The sequence below is a fragment of the Myotis nattereri genome (assembly GCF_964212035.1).
Source record: "Myotis nattereri genome assembly, chromosome: 21".
Lineage (NCBI taxonomy): Eukaryota > Metazoa > Chordata > Mammalia > Chiroptera > Vespertilionidae > Myotis > Myotis nattereri.
The window spans coordinates 17,733,257-17,757,778 of NC_138097.1; the positions used below are offsets into that span (position 1 = coordinate 17,733,257).

The window sequence follows — 24,522 nt, forward strand, 5'->3', positions numbered from 1 at the left end:
GGCACGGCCCCCAGCACTCTGTTCTCTGAAACATTCTTATTTTTTTTTTAATATATATATATATATATATATATATATATATATATATTTTAATATATTTTATTGATTTTCTACAGAGTGGAAGGGAGAGGGATAGAGAGTCAGAAACATTGATGAGAGAGAAACATCGATCAGCTGCCTCCCGCACACCTCCTACTGGGGATGTGCCCGGAACCAAGGTACGTGCCCTCGACCAGAATCGAACCTGGGACCCCCCAGTCCGCAGGCCGATGCTCCATCCACTGAGCCAAACCGGGTAGGGCCAAATTTTATATATATATATATATATATATATATATATATATATATATTGATTTCAGAGAGGAAGGGAGAGGGAGAGAGAAAGAGAAACACCCATGATGAGAGAGAATCACGGACCGGCTGCCTCCTGCACGCCCTACACTGGGGATGGAGCCCGCAACCCAGCATGTAACCCTGACCGGGAATCGAACCGTGACCTCCTGGTTCATAGGTCGAGGCTCAACCACGGAGCCACGCCGGCCGCGGCTGAAATACCCTTCTTGGTAAAGAAATCCTTATCGGTTTCTATGAGTTTCTTGATGTCACCGGTTAGTCATCCATTAACTGATGATACTGCCAATGGAGCCTCTTGCCTCCTTTCTGTTAACCTCATACAGGATGGCGTTTGGGACAGACGGAGTCCCTCCGGCAACCTTTTCTGTGCCATTTGCTCGTCTGCCTTTTCTCTGTTACCCTCTCTCAATCCCAGGGACTGAAAACTTCCTTTAAAAAGAAGAATGACAGAGATTCCCCCGTAGGATGTTGTCTCCCAGCCATCCCTGTCCGCCAGCCTTCCTCTCCTTTGTGTGTGACCTTGTGAGGACATTTTTAAAATCCTTTCTGATCATTCCCCCCCCCCCTTAATTAACTTTTTTTTTAATTTTAGAACAGTTTTATATTTACATAATCATTTCAGAGAGTTCCCCTGTAACATAGACTCTGAGTGGCCAGATTATGATGATCAGCCTGATTATTAGGACCACCCCATCAGTACAATGAAGTGAATTAGTTATGCAAATAATAATAATAATAATAAAACCTGGCCCTAGCCGGTTTGGCTCAGTGGATAGAGCGTCGACCTGCGGATGCAAGGGTCCCAGGTTCGATTCCGGGCAAGGGCATGTACCCTGGTTGTGGGCACATCCTCAATGGGGAGTGTGCAGGAGGCAGCTGATTGATGTTTCTCTTTCATCGATGTTTCTAACTCTCTATCCCTCTCCCTTCCTCTCTGTAAAAAATCAATAAAATATATTTAAAACAAACAAATAAAAAAACCTGGAGAGTATTTTGCTTAGGAAGTTTTCAATATTCAGTATTTTTGGAAGTGTCAGTGAAGTACTGATGGGGTGGTCATAATCTGGCCACTCAGTGTGTGTGTGTGTATATATATATATATATATATATATATATATATATATATATATATCTCAAACATCTTACATTACTGTGGTACATTTGTTATAGTTACTAAACCAATATGTTGGAATCTTATTATTAACTGAACTCTATACTTCATTCAGATGCCCTTGGTTTCTTCATCATGTCCTCTCCTTGTCCCAGGATAGCACCATACCTTCAGCACACCCGTCTGAGATCTCTTCTTTTTTTTTTTTTAATATCTTTTTATTGATTTCAGAGAGGAAGGTAGAGGGAGAAAGAGAGATAGAAACATCAATGGTGAGAGAGAATCATTGATTGGCTGCCTCCTGCACACCCCCCACTGGGGATGGAGCCTACAACCTGGGCATGTGCCCTTGACCGGAATCCAACCCAGGACCCTTCCGCCCATGGGTTGATGCTCGATCCACTCAGCCAGACCGGCCAGGGCTCAGATTCTCTTCCTGCTTGTGAGAAGACTTTGCGTTTTGTTGTCTTTCTTCAATGACTTTGTGCTTTGTCACTTTTTTCAATGACAGTTTACACTCAGTATGATTAGATTTAGTTGCCTTGACAAGCCTAAGTGGTTACCAGGCAGGGATTTTTGTAGAATGTCCCTCCAGTGGAATTTCAAAAATAGTCATTTAGAATGCCCACCCCATAAAACCTGCTTTCTTCAGAATCACACCATTCAGGGTGTTTGGGGTCCTCACAGTGTTTGACAGCCACCCCTACATTCTTACCATCCTGTGAAGAAAACCCAGCACAGTGAGCTGACTGTCACTCCCCACCCTTCCCTCCCCTATGACCCACCCATCACTAATCCGCTTTCTGTCCCCCTGGGTTTGCCCATTGTGAACGTCTCATATCAGTGGATTCCATCAAAATGTGATCTTTCTTTTTTTATTATTATTATTAATTAAATCTTTATTGTTCAGATTATTACATTTGTTCCTCTTTTTTTCCCCCATAACTCTCCTCCACCCAGTTCCCACCCCACCCTCCGCCCTCACTCCCCACCCACTGTCTTCATCCATAGGCGCATGATTTTTGTCCAGTCTCTTCCCGAATCCCCCTCACCCCTTTCCCGCCCCCAAGAATAGCCAGTCCACTCCCTTCCTATGCCCCTGATTCTATTATAATCACCAGTTCATTCTGTTCATCAGATTACTCACTTGATTTTCAGATTCACTTGTTGATAGATGTGTATTTGTTGTTCATAATTTGTATCTTTACCTTTTTCTTCTTCTTCTTCTTCTTAAAGGATACCTTTCAGCATTTCATAGAATACTGGTTTGGTGGTGATGAACTCCTTTAGCTTTTATTCAAAGTGATGAATGCCAAGAACCTACAACCAAGATGACTTTATCCAGCAAAGCTCTCATTCAGAATTGAAGGTCAGATAAAGAGCTTCACAGATAAGAAAAAGCTAAAGGAGTTCATCACCATCAAAACGTGATCTTTCGTGTTTCCAACATTTAGCGTAACATTCTGGGGGCTCGCTCATTCCGTAGCGTGAGTGTAGGTGTGCTGTTCCTGTTCATGGCCCAACGATACGTCATCTTACAGACAGGCCATACCCCATAATTTGTTTCTCCACCCATCAATGGATATCTCTCTGGGTTGTTTCGACTTGTTGACTATTGTGAGAAGGCGGCTGTAAGAAATCACGGATATCTTTTTACTTTGGGGGGTACATACGTAACAGTAGAACGGTGCTTCCCACGGCAACTTTACGGTCCAATGACCAGGCCCTCCCAAACTCCCTTCCCAAGTGGCCGCACCATCTTACGTTCCCATCGGCGAAGGGGGAGGGTTCCCGGTCGTCCACATCCTCCAAAACACGTGTCGCCGTCTTTTCCACGATGTGTCCCCTCGTGAGTGTCAAATGGCGCCTCGTCCATCTGTCCACTGGCACGTCCCTGTCCCTTGTGACTGATGACGGGGAGCATCTTTTCCATGTGCTGATCGGCCACCTGTTTCTCCCAGTTTTTGGGGTGCATGTGTGTGTGTGTGTGTGTGAATTGTCTATTCAAAGCCTTTGCCCATTTTTACATTTTATTTTGGATTCTTAAAATTTTTGCCTTGTAAGATGCCTTTGCCAGCTGCGCGACTTGCACGCACCTCCTGCCATGGGGTGGGTTGTATTTGCGCTTTCTCAGTTGTGTGCTTTGAAGCCAAATCTTTCGTGTCACTGTGAAGTCCGATCTGTTGGGTGTTGGCATCTAAGAAACTAGACCTGACGTCAAGGTCCCACAGACTCACACCTGTGTTTCCTTCTAAGACGTGCACATCTGAATCTCTTACACGGAGGTCTCTCATCCATATCGAGTTCATTTTTGCATGTGATGGGAGGTAGGAGTTCTGATCGGTTTTGGCAGATTCTCCAACTTCCATTGCATCCAGAATACACTTTTCTTCCAGATTCGATGTCCTTGACACCCACATCCTTGAGGGTTGGACTAGGGGATAAATCTAGACTGGGGCGGGGGGGGGGGGGGATGGGATGGTGAGGAGACACGTTAGGGTCTAAGAGCCTCGTCCCGATGGCAGCGTTTCCCAATGAAGTCTCCTTTACTGTATATTCACCTCCTCATTGTAGGATACGCCCCATCTGGCTCATAAAACGGATCTAAATTTTCCTGCTCGAGCAGACGGATGAGCCATAGCAGCGGGCAGCTCTCTCTGGGATGGTCCGAGGCTCAGGGAGCTCTCTGGGCTCCAAAGCCAGCTGCTTGGTGCTGCAGAGCAGCCGGGCAGACACAGGCAGGCAGAGCGGTCAGTGTCAGAAAAGCCGGCTGAAACGGGTGGGAGGCGACGGGCCGAGAAACCACATGTCCAAGCGCCGCAGGGTGGACATGAGGTATAGTGTTGTCTCATCTTCATAGCCCTTAGATTTTCATTCTGAGAGCATGTCCTGGTCACCGCACACCGAGGACACACACAGTAAAAAGTAAAAGAGAAAGACCCCCCCCTCCCCCCAAAAAATCCAAATTGCCTCAGCCAAGAGGAGCCTAAAGAACCAGGAGGACTGACTACGCACGGTCTGTGTGTCATTTCGCAACAGGGAGGGGACGTGAGAATGAAACGGAGGGAATCCAAGTTAGGGATGGACTTCAGTTCGTCACAAAAACATACAGACACGACGTCCCCTCCCCGGGAAACTGCCATTTCCAGGTGGGAGGACCACTGTCATAGGAGGCACAATCCTAAGGGCCCGCCCTTTTGTAGAGTGTTGTTGTTTTTTTTAAATCTGAAATATAATAATATTACATTCAACAAACATTGATATCTCAAGAAAGAAAGGATTTTAAGTAGAAGGATGTTAACCAAAACTGTACTGACATAGCATAATATCACACAAGTTGTAGGAAATATTACAAATCTGCAAATAACAGGATTACTTCTATTCTAAAATATTTTTTCTCCTCTCGCTCTATATTTTTTTAAGTTTTAATAACATTTATTTATTTATTCTATTCGGATGTATTTTATTTTCCACCACTTTGTTAATGAGGTTAAAAGATTGTCTCCAAAGAACCAAGGGAAAGTATACAGTGAAACAGCAGAGAATTCTAGAATGGGCCAAGTCAGTCAGCACTTGACAGCCATGCAGCTAGAGAAAACAATAAAGACAATTTATTTGCTCAGCAAACGGTTAAAGTAATTTTGTTTCATGGCACTAATTGAAACTAACTGTAAATACTTCCTTCACAAGGCCTGGTGTCTCTCATTAAGGACAAAGATAATGTACCCTTCGGTTTTTAAGGTAAGCCTGTAACCTTTGTTAAATGTTCTTATGTTAATGACCTTGAGCAGATAGTCACAATGAGTAGGAGAGATAAAAGAAAATTAGGATATTGCCCTGGGGTAAAAAAAAGGAACTCTTACCATTTGCAACAGCATGGATGGACCTGGGGAGCGTTATGCTAAGCGAAATAAGCCAGTCGGAGAAAGATAAATATCCCATGATCTCACCCATTTGTGGACTATAATGAACAACATAATCTGATGAACAAAAACGGATCCAGAGACAGAGAAGCATCGACCAGACCTTCAAACCTCAGAGGGAAGGTGGGGGAGGGTGGGGGTAAGGGGGAGAGATCAACCAAAGGACTTGTGTGCAAGCAGATAGGCCTAACCAATGGACACAGACACCCGGGGGGTGAGGGCATGAGCGGGGAGGGGGATGCGGGGGTAATGTGGGGATAAGGACACATACGTAATAACTTAATCAATAAAGAAACTTTTTAAAAAATATATTTTATTGATTTTTTTTACAGAGAGGAAGGGAGAGGGAGAGAGAGCTAGAAACATCAAGAGAGAGAAACATTGATCAGCTGCCTCCTGCACACTCCCCACTGGGGATGTGCCCGCAACCAAGGTGCATGCCCTTGACCGGAGTTCGAACCCGGGACCCTCGAGTCCGCAGGCAGATGCTCTATCCACTGAGCCAAACCGGTTAGGGCAAGAAATTTTTTAAAAAAAATTATGGTACTTGGTAGCAGCAAGAAGAAAATATGTACGTAGTTTACCATACACAAGTCATATTTTTTGAAAAAGGGAGAACACGTGGTCCACATGTCACCTATGGAATGGGCAATCTGGCTCATTACTTAGTATTTGGAAAAAGGCTTTGTAGAGGAGACGTTCTGGCTCTGTGTGTGTTCATCGGTTTCTGTTGTTCGTTTTATTCCACAAATGAGTGAGATCATGCGCTATTTCTCTTTCTCTGACTGGCTGACTTCGCTTAGCACAATGCTCTCCAGGTCCATCCACGCTGTTGCAAATGGTAAGAATTCCTTCTTTTTTCACCGCAGCGTAGCATTCCGTTGTGTAGATGGGCCATGGTTTTCTAATCCACTCGTCGGCTGATGGGCACCGAGGCTGTGTCCAGATCTTCGCTGTGCCGAATTGTGCTGCTGTGAACATCGGGGTGCCTGTGTCCTTTCTGATGGGTGTTTCTGGTTCCTGGGGATATAGTCCTAGAAGTGGGGTCGCTGGGTCAAACGGGAGTTCCATGTTTAGTTTGTTGAGGCAACTCCAGACTGCTTTCCCCGTAGAGCGTGTAGTCCGTATCTAGACCCTGCTCTACCTGTGTGTGTTGACTCAGTTAATGGTCAACAATCTCCGACTGCCATCCATACAAGTCTGTCCCATCTTACAGACCGGAAAAGAAGGCGCCGGAAGCCAGTCCGCCCAAGGAGGCATTGCCGTCCGAGCTGGAGCGCGAGTCCGCCTGCGTCTGTGCCCCAGGGCTCATCCCCCCGGGGGACTGTAGAGGTGCGTGCTTTCCTGCTCTCTCAGTGTGCGTGCCCACAGAGCCATCCACGCACGATTGATTGGTTGATTGATTGATTGCTTGCTTGTCCATCGCGTTTTCCTACCCATCCCCGTGATCGGAGTGGACTTCCTATGCCTGGGGCATTGCCTCCCAGTCGTCACGAGGCCAGGGAGGCATATTCTGGGAGTGTCACCTTCTAAACGCCTTCACATGTTACTTCCCTTGAAATGTAAGAACTACTAGAAAGGGCAATTTTTTTTTTTTTTTTTGTCGTCAAAAACTGTTCAACATGGATCATTCCCAGGGTTCAGCCTAAACCTTCCTCCTTTACGCCGGCCTTGTCCTATATCATTGTCTCTGTCTATCCATTCGGTGAGCCCAGGGGATGGACGTGGAGGTGTAACTGGACAACCCAGGGGTCCGGGCTGCTGGTCACTGCTTGAGGCCACTGATGAGAGATGGGGTTGGATCCTAGGGGAGCGCTGATTCCAGTCCTCTCAGCAGCACAGGAGAGCAGCCGGGCAGCCACAAACATGCCCCCCCCCCCTCACCCTAAGCCAGCTGCTTCTTTGGGGTAAAAGGACGAAGATTACGTGCAACAGTAGGAATTGCTGGTATGGAAAAGCAGGCAAGAGAGAAAAGGTTACAGGTCACAGGCCATGCGGGCTGCGGGCTGGTTTGCACAGGGCCGGTGCCTCCCGGCGCCTCAGGACCAGATCCCAGGCCATAGGGGCTGCGGGTTGCAAAGGCCAGGCGCCTCTGGAACCAGGTAGTTTCAGCCACGAGGCTGCACATTTTTCCCTGATGATAAGCGGTTCTCGGAAAAACAGGGTGGGCTGCATTCCGACCTGAGCTGCCCCGTCCCGGGCTGGAACGGGCTTTCTCTAACCCGGACAGAACCATCGGGGTGAACAGAGCAGGATTAATATGAATATTTCTGATGAGGGCCGTGGACCCCCCCACTCTTCTCCTTCTGCCCCTCACGTAACCACCTCCCCGGAGGCACACGGTCCCCAGCCTTTCACGGTGACCGACCCCTGCAGGGGGGGGTCTCTTGGGTGTGAGATCATTGGCTATGAGCTTGGGGGGATGGGGAAGGGGTCCGAGCCACTGAATCCCCCAAGGGACAATTGGGAAAAGGGAAAGGTATGCAAAACACTATGCAGATGACCCGGTGGAATCCGGGGCGCAATTTCCCCTCGGGCTTGGGACGATGTTCCAAGCTATGCAGATGCAAACATCCTGGTTCCCAAGCGCCCATGACACCCGCAGGGGCACTGTGGGGGGTGGGGTGGGGGATGGAAATCCTTGTTCACTCGTGTTGTAGGAAAGTCCTATTCCCCCCCCCCCCCCCCCGTCCCTGGATTGTTGGTAGACATTCAGATGTTTCCAAGTAAAGGCTCTTGTTTTATAAAGGGATCTAGGTTCTTTTTTTTTTTTCCCCTCCCTTTTCTTTGGTGGTTGGCGAGTTTGATGGAATCGATGGTCTTGGCATTCGTTTGCACAATTTAAAGTAGAAAAAAAAATAGGGGAACAGGGGGATCTCGCTGAATGGGAACCACGCGGGACCTGTGGGTTCTGGGTTCTGCAGGGCGGGGATTGCATCGCTGTCGGGCACCGAGCTCGGGTGGGTCTCGGGGTGCCCGGGGTGGGCGGCGGCGGAATAGGGCCGATGGTGCCCGCAGACGTTTACCGGGAAACGGGAATGATGATTTCCTGAACGTGGGACACGCACCGAAAACCGGGGAGCCATTGTCTTGAACCCCGGGGCGGGGTGCCCCCGGGGCGGGCGGACCCCCGACCCCCTTGATCGCCGGCGGGCAGCGCGCAGGCGCCCCGCTCTGCGGCAAGAAGGCGGCACTGCGGCGAGTTGCCGCGCACGCGCGGGGCCGCAGGGGTTCGGGGGTGCGGAGGGGGCGCCTGCGCAGACGGGACCGGCTGGCGCGTTCCGGGGGCGCTGCGGCGGCGAACCCCGCGCAGAGCGGAGCGGCCGCCGGAGATGCCTGACGTCTCGGTGTGAGCTGCGGCCGGCGGCGCCATGGACCGGGCCAGGTCAGCCTCGGGCGCCCGCGGCACGGCCCCTCCTGGGTCCCGTCCTCCCCGGTAGCGGGAGCCGGTGTGAGGTCTAAACGGGGGTCGGAAGGGGGGGAACCCAGGACCGAAACGGTCTTTGTTTGGGGGGGATCGCGGGGTCCCCTTGGGCCCGGCGGCGCGCGGCTCGGCTGTGCGTAATGGGATGGCGCCCGGGCCCTGGGGCGCAACGCGCGGCTTCCTGGCGGGCGTCCCTTTGTCCTTGAGCCCGCGGGCCCGGGGTGGGGGCGGGGGGCCCTGCCACGGCGGCGGGGGCGGGGTGGGGAGGGGGCGGGTGGGCGGGCGCGGGGAGGGGGATGCGGGTGGGCTGACCGCGGTGGCGTGAGGGGGCGGAGCGTGGGCGCTCTTAATGGCCCCGGCGGCGAGGGGCAGCCACAGCGGCGCTCGGAGGGTCGGCGAGCCCCTCGGCGGGCGAGGTCCAGGTGCGAGCGGCGGCGGCCGACTGAGCGCCCCGCGGAGGAGGCGGCGTGGCGATGGGGACCGCGGGGGGTTGGCCAGGGGACCCGGGGCTGCGGCGCCATGGCGGAGGCGCTCGGTGCCGGGGCCGCGGTGGCGATGGTGGCGGCGGTGCCATTGAGGTCCGGGGGTTGCCAAGGCGGTGGCTGCGGTGGCGGGATGGCCGCCCGCCCGCCTTGCGCTGACGTCACTGTGGAGAGGTCCGATGGTCGGGGACCCGGGGGGACATTCTGTGTGTCGTGGCGAACGGGTGCCCCCCTTGCGCAGAAGGGGCGGCCGCAACCCGTGGGAAAGGGTTCCCGTGCTTATATTTGGCTCCTGGATCCTCCGTCGCAGGGTCCCTGCGGTGGAGGGATAGCGACTCGATGTGCGAATAGGGACTCGGTGTGCGATTGCGGACTCGCTGTGCGAATGGCGACTCAGTGTGCGCTTGGGGAGTCCATGTGCGAATAGGGAGTCGGTGTGCATATAGGGAGTCGGTGTGCGATTGGGGTCTCGGTGTGCGATTGGGGACTCGGTGTGCGATTGGGGGCTCGGTGTACAATTGGGGGCTCGGTGTGCAGAGCTGGCTCCTGGCATCGCGAGAACGTGCCCAGTGTTTCGGGGATGCGATCCCTGGTTAGTCTTTGCCGCTTCGGGGACAAAGGCTTTGGGTATAAGGCGCCCGAAGACGGGCTGGGTGCGCGGACTTGGGTGGCGCCTCTCAGCCTTTGTGCAGCGCCTCAAAGATGGCCGCTGCCGCAGTGGCGCGGGGCGTGCAGGGCGCAGGCGCCAAAGGCAGGGGGACCGCCGCCCACCGCTCCCAGTGCCGCAGTGGGGGAGGTGCGGCGCCCGGCGCCTGCGCAGAGCCGAGGGGGCGGGCCCTCGGGGGCGGGCTGATGCCCCCCTCTCCAAAGTGCCGCAGTGGCAGAGGGTGCGGTCCTGCGCAGGCGCATCGCACTGCAGTGGGCGGGCTTCAGGGAGGGCTTCTGCGCAGGCTCCGCCCGCTGTGGCGCGCAGCCACGCCCATCGCCTCTTTAAAGCCGCTGCCTACCGCTGCAGCCGCGCAGTCGCGGGAGGGAGGCGGCAGGATGCAGGCGGCCTGGCGCGGCCTCTGCCACGCGGCAGCCCCTCCCCGCCGCACAATGCGGAAGGCAAGGAGGCGGGCGCTTTGTGCAGGGGCGACGCCTGCTTGCGCTGCCCGCCTGGACGATCACCCAGAAGAGCGAGGAAGGTAAGGCAGCCGGTTTTCTGACTCCCCAGAAAGTTCTCTTTTTTTCATTTTTGCAGGTTTGCCCTTGGAGTGCATGCTGAGCGCCTTAACTAATTGTTCTCTCTCTTCAGAGCGGATCCAACAGCCTTCCTTGTAGCGGCTCCTCCTATAACACTTTCCCCTTTCCAGGTTTGGGGTTCCACACGGAGGCGCCCCTGGGAGTCGGGAGCGGTGCTCGGTCCTCGGGGAGTCCGTGCATGACGTCACCTTTCCAGAGGGGTGTCTGAAGGGGGGGTCGGGGAACAAGGGGACAGCCAAGGGGAGAACCCGAAAAGGAGGGGGAACGGCCCGGGTCGGTGGGGGTACGTGGGGCTTTTTTTGTAAATTAACGTCTGCGATGCATCATTCTTGCAGTGGGGGGCGGGCGCCAGGAGAGGTCCTTTGAAAGGATATTGGGGGGCTCTTAAAGGTTTTTTTTTCCAGGATTTAGTTGTGGCCCCCCCTGCTTTCCCCTCATCCCTCGCACCCAGGACATCTGGTTGTGCGGGCCTGGGAAGGAATTTCACTCAGAAACGGCGTCCGCCCGGGGCGGGCTTTGTTCTGGGCGCTTTGTCCTCGGGGAGGAGGGGTGGCGGGGCCCGGGCCGGCGACGCAAGGACGGCGCCCATTTATTATGTCAAGCACGGCCCCGCCTCCCATCTGCGAGGTGGCTTCGCGGGAGACGTGGCGCGGGGAGGGCCCCGGTCGCCCGCCCGCCAGGGGCCCCGTGGGGCGGCCCCGGAGGACCGTGCGGACGTGGCTGGGCGGGGCTTCCGGGAGCCCGCGCTGGGGCGGGGCCGGGGAGCCCGCTGAGGCGAGCTGGTGCCTTTGGGCGGTTGGACACATTATTTTACACTTTCTTTGGGCCTCGATGTCGAGGCTCCTTTGTCCCCGCTCCGTCGGGGCCGCGCAGGGGAGCCCGTTCTTTGTCCTGGGCCTCGGGCCCGGCCCCCAGAATCCTCCGCGCGGGGTTTTGTTCTGGGCTGGCGGACGGGTTTTCTCACGTTTGTGGGAAAAGCTGCGGGCGGGTTCGCACTCAGTGTCCTTCGCTGGCAGTTTGCAGGTTTTTATTGCGATTTTAGCAGTTGGATTTTACTGATTTTTTTTTTTTTGGGAGGGGGGTGGGTTTTGAGGATATAATGGGGAAAATATTAATGGTTTGTTAAACATTAATTAGGAAAGCTATTGTGGGATCTTCATCTGCTGTGTATTGGCAGGTTTTTTTAAAAAAATTTATTGGCAAACAAACTGCATTGTGTGTCTAAAACAGCATTTCCCGCCTTAAATGCCTAATTCTGAGGAAATGTTGGTTTCTGGGGGTGCGATGCAGGAAAGGAAGATGGTCAACGTGCGGGCAGAACACATTTCACTTTTCCCAAATTCACACATTTTGCGAGTGTGGGGGTTGGCGAGAGGGCATCCTGGTAGTTTTATTAATTAATTGTATTACAGCTGCGGTGTGGGGCCGGCCGAGGATGCATTTCCGCCCTGGGGGCGTTTGTGGGGTGCGCCCGAGGCCCCCACTGCCCGGCGCCCAGGTGCGCGGGGCGGCCTGCAGGTCCACGGGCGGTTTTCCGACGAGGACGGGGCCGAGCGCCTCCATGGTCCGCGGGAGGGCGGCCGCCCCTCCACGGAGTGTGGGCTTCCCGCCAGCCCCGCCTTGACGGGGGAGCAGAGGCGCTTCATGGTCCCTCACTAGGCGTGACAGTCCGAGGGGAGGGTCTCCTTGGTCAGAACAAAGCTTCAGGCCTCAGCACAGGCTGAGGGTGATGGCGCCCTTTGTCCGCGAGCGCAGGCGGAAGCCACAGCCCAGGGCTCGGGTGGGGAAGCTCCGCCTCCCGAAGCGCTTTGCTTCTGTCCGCCCTGAGCCAGCGGTTTTCAAAAGTTAGATTCCGACGGGGCCCCTGAGCCTGCCCGCAGGAAGGGCCACGTGGCGGGTTTGGCGCCCGCGGCCGCCATTTTGTGAGCCGGCGGCCATCTTGCGGGCGGCCATTTTGTGTCGCTTCCCCGGCGGCCATGTTGGGCGGCCATTTTGTGAGCTGGAGGCGGGCGAGGCCCTAAGATGGCGGCCGTGCCTCCCGCCTCCCTTTGTTCCGGTTCGTCCTGGCAGGGGGCGCCCCGGGCTTTTCACTTAAAATGGATGCATTTTCTCCCCTAACGAAGCCCCTTGTCTATTAGGGACGTTTTTCAGGTCACTTCCCGTCCACGTGGCAGTGCCCGGGCCGAGGCTCTGTCTGCAGAGCGCGCGCGGGCTTTCGTGGGGTGGCGAGGGCGGTGTCCTCCCACGTGTGCTTCACTTTCTGACCCCCAGGTCCCCGCGGGAAGGCGCCTTGTGGGAGGGCGAGACCCGGCCCGTGGGACGCAGCTCCCGGGGCCCAGCGCAGCTAACGCCCCCCCCTGTCCCCCGCAGGGACCGCCTGCCCCAGCGACGGCCCGAGCAGCAGGCGCCCGAGGCGGCGGTGCAGGTGAAGCGGCGCAGGACGGCCTCCCTGGGCGCGCGCGTGTGAGTCCCCCTGTCCTCGCGCCCTTACCCTCCTCCCCCCTCAGGGTCCCCCAGTCCCGCAGCGCCCCCTGAGCAGGGAGTGAGCCGCGCCCTCCTCCCCCAGACCCGGAGTCAGGGACCCCCAGCCCCGCAGCGCCCCCTGAGCAGGGAGTGAGCCCCACCCTCCTCCCCCAGACCCGGAGTCAGGCACCCCCAGCCCCGCAGCGACCCCTGAGCAGGGAGTGAGCCCCACCCTCCTCCCCCAGACCCGGAGTCAGGCACCCCCAGCTCCGCAGCGCCCCCTGAGCAGGGAGTGAGCCCCGCCCTCCTCCCCCAGACCCGGAGTCAGGGACCCCCAGCCCCGCAGCGCCCCCTGAGCAGGGAGTGAGCCCCACCTTCCTCCCCCAGACCCGGAGTCAGGGACCCCCAGCCCCGCAGCGCCCCCTGAGCAGGGAGTGAGCCCCGCCCTCCTCCCCCAGACCCGGAGTCAGGCACCCCCAGCCCCGCAGCGACCCCTGAGCAGGGAGTGAGCCCCACCCTCCTCCCCCAGACCCGGAGTCAGGCACCCCCAGCTCCGCAGCGCCCCCTTGCTGGGAGTGTGAGCCCCGCCCTCCTCCCCCAGACCCGGAGTCAGGCACCCCCAGCTCCGCAGCGCCCCCTGAGCAGGGAGTGTGAGCCCCGCCTTCCTCTCAGGAGGGGGAGGGGCCCTGCCTCTGGCCACGCCCCCGCCGCTGGCACCGCTCTCTCCACGGCCACGCCCACGAGGCCACGCCCCCGGGGAGGGGCTGGGCCGCCCGCTGACTGTGCTCACTGTGCCCGCAGGTGCCCGCTGAACCCGCGCCCGTCCCCGCGGCAGCCGGCGCCCCTGGTGGACTTCCTGGACTTCCAGGCCGAGCTGCGCCAGGCCTTTCTGGCCGAGACGCCCCGGGGCGGCTAGAGCCCGCGCCCTCCGCCCGCCAGAGCCCACCGCCCGCCAGAGCGCAGAGCAGGTTTGAGCCGCGAGGCCCGTGCGGCACCGGGGGCCATGGGCGGGCCTGGGGGTGTCGCTGGGCGGGGCTCTCAGGCGCAGGAAGGCCCTCCCTCGGCCTCTGCTCGTAGGGGCGTCTCCACTTGCACGTGACCATGACAGGAGAGCGCACAGACACCCGCTGAGTACCTGCTAATGAATGTTCTAGAACGCTCCGTTCCAGCTGGCAGTGTGCATAGAGCAGGGCCTTGCTCCGCGTTAACCAGCCACTGCAGGCGCGGGTGCAGACGCACCGGGGGGAGAAGGCGCGTGCGCAGGGCCTGCCGGAGGAGCACGTTCATTAGCAGGCGCAGCAGGTGCCGGCCTCTCGGGTTGCCCGCCTCCCCTTCGTGTTCGCACCCATGTACTCCCATCCGCGACATGTAATAAAGACATTTCCCATGATGCCATGTGCTGTCCGTTTATTTGCTGTATGTCTCTTTCTGTTGGTTGCTTGCATTTTTAGGAAAAATCCATTCCATGTTTTAATTCTGATTTAATGCTTTGTTTTTCCTTTGTGACTTTGATTTAAGATTGGAATTACCTCAGTGCAAAGGGTTTAATATGTGCTTTTTAGAAACAGATGAAGGGGGTTACAGGTGAGTTTCCTTTCACAATTTCTTTTTCTGTTTTTAAATATTATTTCTCAACTCCAATTACAAAGCTTGATGATGGGTGCATTTCCAGTTGTAAGCCAAGGAGACAGTATTTTAGATGCCTGAGCCTGTGAAGTTGCCTGCCCATGGTCTGCAGTGGTGTCCACATACACTGCGGCCACAGAGCCCACCAGACAGGGCTGGTTCTGACCCCGCCCCAGAGCACGGGGTCTGCCATGCCCACAAGCAGTTAGACAGGGTTTCCTGCCTCCTGGTCAGGGAGACAGGCAGCTCCTACATAGATGGTGTCCATCAGACCCTGACGCCTGCAGGCGGAGCAGGGGCCGTGAGATAAGCAGCTTGCCTGCCTGTCAATCCACGTTCTGGATTTGGCCACACCCAGGTGCTTGCATGTGGTCTGGTTGCCTTGGCAACCATGGCAGGAGGAGAGGCAGAGAGGCTGGTGGGGAGGTAAGAGAAGGGGCATTAAGCCAGCAGGATGGGGGTTCGGGTTCAGGGTCAGGGCCTGCATTAAAGTCAGCTCTGCATGTGAACAGTGATCATACTTTCCCATTATTAATCTAAAGCATGTGAGTGATAGCCAATAAAATGGAAAAGTAAACCCCCAACTTCATGCCCACCAAACTCAGCACGAGGTTGGAATTTATTTTTCCCACTTGATTTTGTTTTGAAAATGTAGGTAGGGGTGGAATCATGCTCTTAAAACTTACTTTATTTTCTATTTATTTCACTGACATGTATGTCATGAATGATCATTTTTTACATCGCTTGCATGGTTATCATTTATAGTGAATAAATGATAGTCCACTCTGCTGTACATTTCATTATTTTTCTAGTTTGCTATAATAGAGCCTTGGTTCTGTATTTTTCAGATTCATTGGCATCTTAAATGAGGGTGAGGTCTGGCGGGCAGTGCAGGGTGTAGTGTTAGGATGACAGTCTCTGGCCATCAGAACAAAAGGAGCTGATAGCAGGACCACTTCGGAATGTTACTCTTCTTGACTAATAAAACAGCCAAAAAAGGAAGCTCTGTAGTTTTACCTGGAGTTTCTCTGCAGGAAAAAGTTCTCTATTTATTTACTTGCTAAACTTTTTTTGCACATTCATGGTGAGGGTCTTTTTTGCCAGTTCAGATGAGCAGGAAGGAATGTGTCTTGGCAAAACCAGGCCATGCTGTCACTTGCAGAAGCTTTTGTTTCTCATGCAGTTTACTAAGTCCACACTTTCCCAGAAGTTTGAGAACTTGTGAGGGTGCCAGGTGTTAGACCAGGGACCTGAGTGCAAGATTGGGGAGGTGCCCTGTGATGGGAAGAGCACCGACAGCTGGTGCAGCGCGAGGTGACGCCATGGAACCTGTCCTCTTGTTCCACAGGCATTTGTTCCCCTTCACCATTGACATCAAGTGGGTCCTTGTGCACAGTGATGTCTTCTCAGGAGGGTGTTGATGATGATGGGACCTAAATTTAGGGTCAGGAGAGAACTATGCTTAAACTTCCAGTCCTCCCATTAGAGAAAGAGGAGATAGCTGGCGCTTTTATAGAGAATCCTCTCACTAGTCACCTGCAATGTACTCACATGGGTTTGGGTCAGTAACTATCTTCACATCATTTTATTTTAAATATTGCACATCAGACATGGGAACATACAATCATGCTTGTCTCAGGACATACCTGGGTGATGGGAGAGAAGCTAGAATTAAGTGGGGTGTAGATGCTAGAAATAAAGGTGTTGGAGCCGTGTGGACAGGGTGGAAGTGTGATGCCCTGCAGGGGGAAGCACGGTTCTGGAGGAAGGAATTTTATGAGCAGTTTGGTATCGGACTGTTAAAGTGAGGTGACTAGGCATGAACTCCGGGCCAGAGCACAAAGCACTTGTAAGGAGAGCAAGACAGTAGCTGCAGAGAGAGCTAAAGGCTTCATTGGGACCCTGGGCAGCTGCAGGGTGAAGAGTGGATGGGGGGGGGTGAAGAGATGAGGGGGAGGTGGCAGTGACCATGCTCAGTGGCAGGTAAGGGCTGTAGGGATCATATCATGTAAACTCAGGCCCGCGCAGTGTATTGAGGGTAAGCAGGAAATGGGGTTTGCTGGGAGCCTGGGGCTGTGAGGTGTTTGAGGGGTGCCTTTTCCAGTGATTTCCGAGCCGAATGGATGGCGGCAGCTCGACCCCGCTTTCCTCTGCAGGCGCCCCCTCTGCCGGAGCTCCTGCCAGCTTGCTTGTGCGTAGCAGAGCCCGCGTCACCCCTTTGTCTGTAGCCTCCCCTTAGGTCTCGGATCCCACACTTTCCTGTGCACGTGGACGTGGTGGCACCGCAGCCATGGTGAGCCTGGCACGGGCAGCGGGTTGGGGTGGGGAGGGCACCGTGAAGGTCAGCCAGAGCCTGGGTAGCTGCTGCTAGACTCTTAAACAGTGAGAGGGTCTATCTAGAGAGATGGGGGGGCTCCCCAAAGGGCCACAGAAGGTGCTGGCATATTAGTAAGATCTCAGAGGGCGACTCAGAAACCTCTGGGAAAGGAGCTGTAATCACAGGCCACGAGGATGGCCTTAAGGCAGCGGTTCTCAACCTTCCTCACGCTGCGACCCTTTAATACAGTTCCTCATGTGGTGACCCCCAATTTCATTGTTACAAATTGAACATAATGAAAGCAGAGTGATTAATCACTAAAATAATACGTAATTATAAATGTGTTTTCCGATGGTCTTAAGGCGACATCTGTGAAAGGGTCGTTTGACCCCCAAAGGGGTCGCAACCCATAGATTGACAACCACGGCCTTCAGGGAACCCAAGAGATGGGGTGGGGGTGGCAGTGCCTCGCGACACTGGAGGGCGCTGTGACCAGGTGCAAAGCTGCAGGAGGAAAGGCCCTGGGAGGAGCGTGAGGAACCAGTGCCTTTGGCTGCGGGTTAGACAGGATGGGAGTCCATTGGGGGGGGCTGGTTGGGGCAGGGCACAGGCAGGTTCTGGGAGGAGGGTCCTCAGCAAGAGGGGCCCAGGCCACATGGGGAAGGTCAGGGGAGACTCAGGAAGGAGGGGGGCAGCTGTGGACAAGAGAACCCCTGTCCCCGCAGACGGTGGGCAAGAGCAGCAAGATGCTGCAGCACATCGACTACCGCATGCGCTGCATCCTGCAGGACGGCCGCATCTTCATCGGCACCTTCAAGGCCTTCGACAAGCACATGAACCTGATCCTCTGCGACTGCGACGAGTTCCGCAAGATCAAGTAAGGCCGCGTTCTCACGGGGTCTCTTCAGTTTTGCGTTGCTGTCAGAGAGGAGGGGGGAGAAATCGGAAGAAACCTCCCTGATCATCATTGATCAGGTGCCCCCGCACGCCCTGACCTTCAGGGTCGGGTGGACCTCAGCCAGGGAGGCACACCAGCCAGACACTGTCTGTCCACTCTGCTCAGAACAGGGACCACCCACCCACAGTGCGTCCTGTGGAGGCCACTGTCTGTCCAGCCTCCTCTGCTCCGTGGGAGGGGCCTGGTGGCCTCTCCCGTAGGAACACGGGTCCTGCTTCCTCACCCTGCAGTCCTGCTGCTGACAGGGGAGGTCACTGGCACCCCTTTCCATGGCCCTTGGTGGGAAAGGGGAGGCCAGGATGTCACGTGGTTAATCAACCTCCTCTTTATCTGTTGGTGCTGATTACTGTCCCCTTCCTTCTTGGTTACCTACTTGGTTACCTACGACGTTCAGTTAAACGTGATTTTAGGAGCTTCCCGTCCTCACACAGGGAGGCTTTCATTGCCTGATGGTCTTAGCCAGTCAGTTGCGTCTCTTCCACAGAGAAGGGTCTGCGTGTTGTTTCCTTGGTTAGTTCTCTTTTTGAGAGCGCGCTCGGTCCCGGGGTGACTGAGACAGACTCCGGTTTACAGGCCAAAGAACGCCAAGCAGCCCGAGCGAGAAGAGAAGCGGGTGCTGGGCCTCGTGCTGCTGCGCGGGGAGAACCTGGTGTCCATGACTGTGGAGGGGCCTCCCCCCAAAGACGTAAGGACAGAGCAGGGCAAGCAGACAGGGATGGGGGCGGGGTGGGGACAGCAAGGGGGCGCTGCTCTACCGAGCACAGCAGGCACCGGGGGTCCTAGGCCCACGTGCCCCAATCTGACTGCACGCCTGGTGGTGAACACGGAACTGTGCTGGGTGCCCCATAGATAAGGGGGCTTTTGTTTGCTGTCGGGCAGCCCCATAATATAGCATCTTTTGATGGATTAGCAGCTAAGCTGCAGGTGCCTGTGGTGTCCTTTAACAGGACAGGAGACTAAGGGTGGGAAGTAGGATGGCGTCATTCTGGTGGTCCTTTGACTTCAAGGTATTCCTGGTTTCAGACTGGCATCGCTCGCGTCCCCCTGGCCGGGGCTGCAGGAGGCCCTGGGGTTGGCAGGGCGGCTGGCAGAGGCGTCCCAGCTGGCGTTCCTATTCCACAGGCTCCTGCGGGACTAGCAGGCCCTGTCCGAGGGGTAGGGGGACCCTCCCAGCAGGTGAGGAAACAAGAAGTCTGATGCTCTGGGGCCTGTGCCCAGAGCCAGAGGAGTGGGCGTGAGCTCAGACAGGGCAGCCACAGTGAGGAGCTGCCACAGGGCGTGCGCGGTAGCGGGGGTGCGCGATGGAGGAGGTGCTGGCGCTGGAGCAGTGTTCTAACCTGTGATTGGGACTTGAACGAAGGGCTGTGGGTGTCAAGACATCAAATGCTCGTCACCCCCATTGATCTTCTGTCTGAACGAGGGAGGACGGGCATGACCGGGTGTCTCTGGCGTCCTCTCCAGGTGATGACTCCACAGGGACGCGGCACTGTTGCGGCTGCCGCGGTAGCGGCCACGGCCAGCATTGCTGGAGCCCCGACTCAGTACCCCCCGGGGCGGGGGACACCCCCCACCCCTGTGGGCCGGGCCACCCCCCCTCCAGGTAAGGAATGGATGGGAGTAGGTCTGGCAGCAGAGCATCATGGACAGGAACCGGGGACAGATGCCCATCTTCGCCTCCTGGCGTCCAGGGGCAAGGCTTCAGGGTGCTTGAGTGGCGGATGGCGTCTCGGCCGCGTGTGTTGCAGCTTTGTCGGTTCATATATTTTGAATTTGTTGGTCATTCCTGCTGTTTTCCTGTCCTAGGCATTATGGCTCCTCCACCGGGTATGAGACCACCCATGGGCCCACCCATTGGGCTCCCCCCTACTCGAGGGACCCCGATCGGCATGCCTCCTCCAGGAATGAGGCCCCCGCCCCCCGGGATCAGAGGTGAGTTGGCTCAGAGGCCCCTGGATTCCAGGTGCGCCCCTGATGATTGTCTCATGCGGTCTTGTTTATCTTCCAGGTCCACCGCCCCCAGGAATGCGTCCACCAAGACCCTAGGCTCCTGTTGTCCTTAGTCTCTCTCTGCACTGTGTCTCGTGAAACTGTAGCGTGTTTGTGAGCTGTCCTGCCGCACTGATAGTCACTAATAAACGATAGCGCAACACACTGAGGGCTGTGTGCATTCCTTCCGTTGATTTGTTGAGGTCAGAGTGACACGGGCCTTCTCTCCTGTTGGATTTATCCTGTGGGGCGAGGGGAGGCCTGCTGAGCCATGCATTCGGGGCCTTGCTCTCAGGACATGGTGTTGCATCTAACCTTCGCGATGTGCCTTGGAGATTGTAACAGCCTCCACACGCATGTGTTTAGGTGGTGAGCTGACAGGCACACGGTCTCTGTACCTGTTGGGCCCTACATACCTGCAGGGCTGGGATGGGCTGAGGGCTTGTGAGGCCACGGAGAGAGGAAGCTGACGGGGATCACCCCTGAGGAACAGGAAGCCCGCCCTGGTCTCCTTATCCAGGGTTCTGCCCGTGACCAGTGGCCATGATCTGGGAGTGACCACCACTTCCTGCCCACAGGTAAGGACTCACACTTCAGCTTTGGGCAGGCTGGGTAGGGGGCAGGGGCTCCTGTTAGAGCAGTGGTTTTCAACTGGTGGGTCACGACCCCTAAGACCATTGGAAAACGCATAATTACATATTTTTGTGATGAATCACTATGCTTTAATTATGTTCCATTTGTAACAATGAAATTGGGGGTCACCACAACGTGAGGAACTGTATTAAAGGGTTGCAGCATTAGGAAGGTTGAGAACCACTGTATTAGAGGGACGTGGTGCTCCTCAGACCCTAAAGGACAGTGGGCACTACGTCCAGTGTGTCAGTTGGGTTTGATGATGGAGCCCAGAGGTGTGAGGCATCTGGTTTGCACTAAGAAGGAACCCGGGTGGTGTCAGACTATGCAGCTACGGACGTTTAATTACGTACAATGGGGACAGGGAGGAATCTGGGCTTAGGCTGCAGTTAGGAAACCAGGGACCCTCGACGTAACTGGTGAATGGGATTAATTCGGCGCCGCGGGACTGGGCTGACTGTGTGTCTGCTTTTTCCAGCACAGGCTTGTTGGCCTCCGTCGCCCTTTCACACAAGACGAAGGGGAGCTGCAGGGCCTGCGGACGGCCTGCCAGGTAAGCAGCACACAGCCGGCTTCCTTCCCTCAGCAGCCGAGAGAGCAAAGCCCTGATACGACGTAACTGGTGTATCAGGACCCGTTTTCTGGGTGCTCTGCTCCGGGAATACCGGAGGATTATTTGTGCGAATTCAGGACATCTGACTACAGGGAGTCTGCAGGCAGGGGGCCTTTAGGTTTTGGTCACACAGCTACTGGAGGCAGACATCTTGAGATGCCAGCTAGAACCCTGCTGCTGGGGAGGGTCTCCGTCTGTAAAGCACACGACACTTGGGAGTACAGGGTGTTGCCATAGATTCAAGTAGGAGTCTGCCTTAAGGCTTTGTTTTTTGGGTAGTCTGTGTTTAATTAACTGATTTTTTTTTTAATAAAAGGATATCACAGCCCCACAATGCTTCAAGCTCTGGGCAAGGGCTTGTGTTCATTTTCAGTAAAACTTTATTGCTTTCATCAAGTAGGTCATTATAGTTCATTATAGTTGCTACTGAATTGCAAGGCTATCACCCATTGATACATTGCCAGGTGTCTTCTTAGTCATAATTGCCGCCTACTTACCTTGGGCCTGGCACCCGGCAGTAATGCTGAGGATTTGAGTTGTATGAAGCCAGTGGACAAGGCATGATGGGGGTGGCGGGGGGTGGGACAATACAACCTGTCCAGGCTCACGCAGTCCCTTTCTGCCCCACAGTGACACCTGGACAGGAGGGATGCGACTCGTGTCCTGCTGAGCCAACACTGCCACACCTGCCCTTCGGACAGACCCGCCCCTCCAGGTAAAGTAACCGCGCACAGAAACGCCCGCGTGCATTGCAAAGGCCGTGGCTAGGTTCATGATGACACAGGACCTTGTCTGAACTTCATGATCTCAAAACATGAGCTTGGATGTGTCACTGAAATCTAGTCATGCGCCTCACACACACCTAGCACACCTGGTCAACAGGAAGTGTTGGCTTGACATGACAACTTAGCATACTTTCCATGGCAGTTAACACACATTCGTTCCTCAAACATCTTTCCGTACAACCTTCACACACATTTCAAGCGCATCCTTTTCTCTTCTGTACATATTTGTGCTGTTGGAGGCAACAAAGGAGGCCCACCCACGGACCCCGACAGGCACACGTGCGGAGGGAGCGGATGCCAGGCATGGAGACTGCCCACCCGCCTGGGATGGAACGTCGACACCCGCGTTCTCAGTATCTAGTGGTGGCTAGGTGAAGGCCTCACGTTGAACAACATGCCGGCTGTATGGAACATGCCTTGCCATGGACACAGCTCCTGTTTGAGGACAATTGATCTTGTCTGTAACCTAGGTCAGCGATTTTCAACCCATGTGCTCCGAAACTTTTAAAGCATGTAACTCACCCTCCCTTAAACCATCAAATAGAAAATTATGAGAATCCACGCAACAATGGCTGTTTAGTATGAATTAATCAAAATTATACTTATCGTTAGGTCAAATTGGCAAAAATTGTATATTTTGGTGGCCCACTGAATTTTACTAATTGGCTTACGTGCTATGAGATGAGAAAGGTTGAAAATCGCTGCCCTAGGTTTAAGGTCTTACACAGTAAATGTTCAAGAAATGTGTGGCATTAACTAGTTTTCTAATGTTAATGGTACAGCCCTTACAAACCTTCAGTGACTCCCCCACAGTGGAAACGTGTGATGACAATCCAGGCCTGTCCCACCCAACTCCATGCTTGATCTCTAAAGGAGCCCCCTGCTCCCAGACAGGGCCGAGCTGTGGTGCCTGCAGGGACACTGTAGCCATTGTAGCCCGGAAGTCCTGCGTGAGGTCACAGGACAGTGAGAGGACGTGGCTTGCTTAGCGCAGAGCAGCAGCATTTGACATCAGTCCCAGGACACCGATTCTGGAGTGAGCGTGGGTGAATGAATGCCTTCAGGAAGTCAGGCTCTGACAACAGGCGCTGGGCAGTCAGGAGGGACATCAGGTGTGGCTGCCATTTAATTCTCAAGTTGTAGTGGAAGAAGCCTTACGTGACTTCAGTCTTTAGCTAAAGGACATAGCTGTGCCCCATGGCTCCTGCCTTCAGTAGCATTTTTGTCATTCAGCAACTTCGTGAGCTTCTCTACCTGATTTCGGCATCTTGGTCATTATGTAGCATCTTTATCTTATTGCAGCTTCTTAATCTTTATGTAGCATCTCAATCTGATTGCAGCATCTTTGTGTAGCATTTTATCTTATTGCAGCATCTTGGTCATTATGTAGCATCTATATCATTGCAGCTTCTTAGTCTTTATGTAGCATCTCGATCTGATTGCAGCATATTTGTCTTTATGTAGCATCTTTACCTTAGTGCAGCTTCTTTGATTATAGCTTCTTTATCTTAATCTTTCTGCAGCATCCTTGTCACTTAGCAAGAATAAAGGTAAACTATAGGGTTCCCAATATGAGTGATTTGGTGACATCAGGAAAGGAGCTTGTGCTCTGGCCTCATGGTGACATGTGGGTGGCGTTCCCATAGCATTGGATTTCTTGTGTCAGGGAGAATGGATTTCATCTGTTCGATCTGACTGACTTTCTTGACCATTCTCAATGACCTTTCCACCTTGATTTTTTTTTTTACACTTTGGAATCCTTCAGATTTTCTTCCTGTAGCCTAGGTTCCTACATTGGATTACAACATGTTAGTGGAGGAGAGGAAGTTGTCTGTCTGGTGATATTTGGTGTTCCACTTTTCAGTTTGGACAGTTGGCTTGGGGAAGTGGATTCTAAGATATTTTCTTGTAAGACACCAAAGGTCTCAACTTGATTCCAACAGATTTCTGGGTGTTTCGTGGTCTTTGATCCCCAGGTGTCACTTGAATGAAATTGCTGTCAAAGATGGCTGATGAGTCACTCACTCTTATAGGCCAGGGCCTTCCTGATGGTAGAAATGTACAGTCCACAGGCATAGCCTTCAACCAGGTGCACTTGCTGTTGGTAAGACGTGGGCTTGACTCATGATGAGCTATGTTGTCTGAAGTGAATGACGTGAAGGTCACCCGAATACTCTGAAGTCCAGCCAAAGTGTCCATCCACGCACGTGGGCCGCACATTTCTTTAACATCCGTTTGTAGGCTGTACATTTCACCAGGCTTCCCATCAACATGGCAGGCTAGTCAGAGAGAGGAGGGCGCTGTGGGCTGTCATCCCCACCCACCACATCTGCCGTCTAACTTTGGAATTTACCATCATGCATTTCAAGTGACACCCTCATGACAGCCTCACTGGTTCCCACCTTGGGCCAGAGCTTCCTGAGCCCGTGGCCCCAGCCCCTTGGAGCAGCTCCAGTTAGCACAGGAGCCAGAAAGTGCCAGTTGGTTGACACCTTGCTTTTGTCTGAGATGAGTTTACTTTTTCCACCTACACTCAGAGGGAGCCCTTTCATTCTTTTCTTAGTAAGTCACCACCTTTTGCATCTTGGCAAGATGTAGATGG

General features: G+C 54.5%; 1 protein-coding gene and 1 long non-coding RNA gene across 18 annotated transcripts in view; both read left to right on the plus strand.

Moving 5' to 3' along the window:
* LOC308535856 overlaps nt 1-6,720 on the plus strand; it is a 128,142-nt gene extending 121,422 nt beyond the window's left edge. The window contains exons 9-10 of the long non-coding RNA XR_013997306.1: nt 5,156-5,206; nt 6,605-6,720. This is a non-coding gene — a long non-coding RNA (uncharacterized lncRNA). The remainder of the gene's footprint in view (nt 1-5,155; nt 5,207-6,604) is intronic.
* Nucleotides 6,721-8,618: 1,898 nt separating this feature from the next.
* On the plus strand, nt 8,619-20,058 carry SNRPN (small nuclear ribonucleoprotein polypeptide N). Of its 17 annotated transcripts, none has more exons than XM_081114866.1 (11): nt 8,646-8,773; nt 12,910-13,002; nt 13,804-13,970; nt 14,521-14,586; nt 16,857-16,921; nt 17,671-17,822; nt 18,477-18,588; nt 18,927-19,079; nt 19,365-19,503; nt 19,707-19,832; nt 19,909-20,058. In XM_081114866.1, the coding sequence occupies exons 5-11, from the start codon at nt 16,919-16,921 to the stop codon at nt 19,944-19,946; spliced, it is 723 nt and encodes a 240-aa protein (XP_080970992.1). In that variant the 5' UTR covers nt 8,646-8,773; nt 12,910-13,002; nt 13,804-13,970; nt 14,521-14,586; nt 16,857-16,918; the 3' UTR covers nt 19,947-20,058. The 17 variants fall into 17 exon arrangements, with proteins under 17 accessions (XP_080970977.1, XP_080970992.1, XP_080970984.1 ...); XM_081114862.1 differs by having other exon boundaries at nt 8,672-8,773; nt 16,785-16,921; XM_081114864.1 differs by lacking the exon at nt 8,646-8,773 and adding an exon at nt 9,138-9,234 and having other exon boundaries at nt 16,785-16,921.
* The last annotated feature ends 4,464 nt before the right edge of the window (nt 20,059-24,522 follow it).